Source organism: Atta cephalotes (assembly GCF_000143395.1).
Source record: "Atta cephalotes unplaced genomic scaffold scaffold00063, whole genome shotgun sequence".
Taxonomy (NCBI): Eukaryota; Metazoa; Arthropoda; class Insecta; order Hymenoptera; family Formicidae; genus Atta; species Atta cephalotes.
In genome coordinates this window covers 264668-268463 of record NW_012130127.1, presented here as the reverse complement: position 1 = coordinate 268463, position 3796 = coordinate 264668, and the positions used below count along the sequence as shown (strand labels likewise).

General features: G+C 26.9%; 1 protein-coding gene across 1 annotated transcript in view; it reads right to left on the bottom strand.

Annotated features, from left to right (window-relative positions):
* Positions 1–358: 358 nt before the first annotated feature.
* LOC105623745 (heterogeneous nuclear ribonucleoprotein Q) overlaps positions 359–3796 on the bottom strand; it is a 12042-nt gene continuing 8604 nt past the window's right edge. The window contains exons 3-6 of the mRNA XM_012205126.1: positions 1086–1291; positions 837–986; positions 610–755; positions 359–479 (exon numbers count right to left, since the gene is read on the bottom strand). Coding sequence (XP_012060516.1) covers positions 359–479; positions 610–755; positions 837–986; positions 1086–1291 — 623 coding nt within the window. The remainder of the gene's footprint in view (positions 480–609; positions 756–836; positions 987–1085; positions 1292–3796) is intronic.

The window sequence follows — 3796 nt, the reverse complement described above, 5'->3', positions numbered from 1 at the left end:
AATTATTGTTAATTTGTTAATTCTTTCTTCACATATAAAATATTAATTACAATCTTGATATTATATAGCTTTAATAATTATAATTTTAGTACATGATATATTAAATATCATGTGGTGCCAACATAATAATTCAATAGTGATACCAAGAGAAATAGTTAACATTTAAATGAAAATTATTAGAATTGAGAACAATAAAATTATATAAGCGTATATTAATATATATCAATATGATATAAAGAATTATTGAAATTTTTATTAGCACAAAAATCGAAGTTGCTGTTCTGTTAAGGCGCTGTCGAAAAATACATGAACCAATACAGCAAAAGAGTAAAAAAAAAAAAAAAAACTCAAATTGGTACTAACCATAATCGCCTCGTCCCATCTGTCCACGCATACCTGCACCAGTACCCCGAGGTCCCTGTGCGGGCCCACGAACTGGCATTGGACCTCCCATCATGCTCGGATGAGAAGGAGATCCACTGTAAGAAGGAAAACTATATAACGCCTTTAATTTATGAATAAATGAAATAAAGTAATTTAAAGTGAAATATAATGACACACCAATAATACGAATTAATTAAAAATAAAAATAAAATAGCAATAACTTACCCGCCTCTGCCTTGTAACATTTGCATCATTCGTCTTTCCCTGGCGCGCAACATCTCTTCCTTCTTCTTTTTATCGGATGGTGGTTTTGCCAATGAAACTTCTATGTGGGATCCACCCATTTCCTTACCATTTAATTCGTTCATTGCCTTAAGAAAATACATACATATATTTAAAATAAATTTTTATTAGAGATTATCAAACGAAATATAACTTGATACATTTTTTACCTTAACAGCATTATCTCTATCTTCAAAATGTATAAATGCATAATCCTTGATTTTTTTCACTCGCTCAATTTTGCCATATTGTTCAAAACTTTCCTTCAGTTTTTCTTCAGAACAATCTTGCGTCAAATTTCGTACGTAAAGTACACGCACCTAAAACAAAAAAGTTTTATCATTTTTTTAACACGTAAGAATCAAAGACTAACACAATAATAAAAATAATTATATTTGATTGTATTATGAGTCATTTACTTTGGACATGGTTTGTTCGTCTGGTTCCTCTTGAGGATCGGCCCAATCAACAATAATATCACACCCCCAAACTTTAATACGTCCAGTACTTAATCTTCGCTTGGCTAAGGAAGCTGCTTTATGAGATTCGTATTCCAAAAAGCAAAAACCTCTATTCTTCTTTTTGTCATCTGGTGAACTGTAGATAATCACCTCTGTCAGGCCAGCTATATGTCAAAAAAAAATCATACAAAAAGCAGATAAGATTTATTCGATACTCGTAAAATATTCAGAATTGTTATATATAATAAAAAATAGAAATAATATTCTCAAAATAAAATATAAATTCAAGCAGCTATTATAATTTTATATGCGATATTTGCCGTGAGCGAGAGATTTCACTATGTTTCAAGTAATTACAATGATTATACCTATCTTGAATTATTTTTAAATTTACCTATTTTTAAATTTACAATATTCATGTTAAATTATACATTATAATAATCATTTTATCATACAGAAAATAATTATCATATTATTAGATCATTTTACATTAATATTATTAACAACATTATTTACATATTCATATATGTAAAAACATCGTAAAAATTCTTTATCATGTGTAATTTTTGATTTTTCACAGATGTTACAATTTCATATCTATATATGTAGCATAAGAATATTATTTAAGAATAAAACAATTAAATAAAGATAAAATTGAAAAGAAAAAAAATAATTACATTAATGTCCAACTACATTAATTAATCTGTACGATTTCTAAAAAAATTTATACATATCTTTATATAACAAAAAGTTACATTATATTGTTTGTTAAATCTTTTCTAAACATTGTTAATGTTCCTATTTCATAAATTATAAATTTTATTTATTTGCACGTTTGAGAACAAACACACGTAACATTCAATAAAAAAAGAAAAACAAGCTTCAAAAATGAATTTATCAAGTAAAATTTCTTTGACAAAAAAAAATTCGAGGATTAAAAATAAAAGAAATAAAAGAAACAATTACTTCACCAAATGCTCACAATCTATGTCATAATAAAATTTCAAATAAAAAAACTACAGAAAATCAGGATTAAAAGAACAGAAAAAATAGACACTATTAATAGCTACAAAGAGAGAGACTGCAAGCTCCAAATTCTGTAAAACACTCTTTATCAGAATAGTTATATGTATATTAATACATATACACATGTTTTTTAGCATTTCTTTACTAAATCTGTATATTTTTGAAGAATTTGAGAGGATTATTTAATTCAAAAGCATATAAATATTATTAAGAAGAATAATTTTCATGCTATTAGAATTCCCATGCATTATAATTATTCAATTACATAAAGAAATCGACATTTTAATATTATATGTATATAATTATTATATCCTTCCTCTCTCAGTGTCTTCTAATCTTAAGATGTAAGAATATCATTCGTATTTCCCGATTTGATTTCACTCCGATCTAATTTGACAGAGCTTTTCTGGAAATAGCAGTAAAAATACTGCAAGATTGCCAAACAAGAAGCAATTTAGTAATTATCACTAGGCAACTTAATTAATCTGACATCATTCCTCTGAACTTTTATTTTCAGAGATAGTCTTTCTCTCCTTCCTCTCAGTTTAGAAGTTATACTACCTCTGGATAACAAGGCATTTTGTATGTATTTTTAAAATAATAAATTTTAATTTTTAATAATAAAACAGTAAATCATCGATTTTGTATGTATTAAATCCAAAATTTTATCATAATAGAGTAATTTTTATAATACTAATTTTATTGACTAATATGCATAAAATATAATTCACTTATACTAACTTATTCATTATTCATAGTAAATATATCAATTCTCTTAATTTCTTGTCTGTCAGTTACATTATATAAGACATGCGGAAATCAAATGCAAATTGTTGTTAGATGCCTTGTATCATTATATCGATCGTATTGACTGTTCTCCTAAAATTAATTTTTCGATCATTTCTATGTAAATTTAATTATTTAAGGCGTTTGCCTTTATCATCACTTTTATACATTGATCTCCTCTCTGTGTCCATATTAATGTTACATGCAAGAATCTTATGCACATACATACGAAATATAGTGATGAATCACAAACACATTCATTCGATCACACTGATCATTCTCTTTTGCCATATTTACATTTATACTATACAAAAATAATATACCTTTCATATTAAATTTAACGTCTGAAATTAAAGATATCACAATAAACACACAATTATTCATTCATGAAATACGATTGTGTCTCTATTTTATGAATATGTTTAATTTTGTGTACAAAAGAAATATATATTTTTCATTTCAAAACATAAAGAAAATAAAACTGTTATCATGTCTTAATTATATGTAAATAAAAATATCAATAAACGATATTGTAAAATTTGCATTCCAACTTTGAATTTTGTGTCCCAAAACCAAATACTCGTAATAATTTGTCATCAATCAAAATTGTATAAAATATAAAAACTCATATACTTTTTCTGTCTTTCCCTTTTCTTTCCTTCCTTCTTTTCTTTCTTCCCCCCTCCCTCCCTTTCTTCTCCTCTTTTTCATTCTGTTCTTCTCTCTTGTCTGCCTACGCACGCGCGCGTTTTTATGATTGTGTGTGTGTGTGTGTGTGTGTGTGTGTGTGTGTGTGTGTGCGCGTGCGCGCGCGCTTGTGTGGAAGGAAAAAAATTAAATGAGCATATAAATGTATG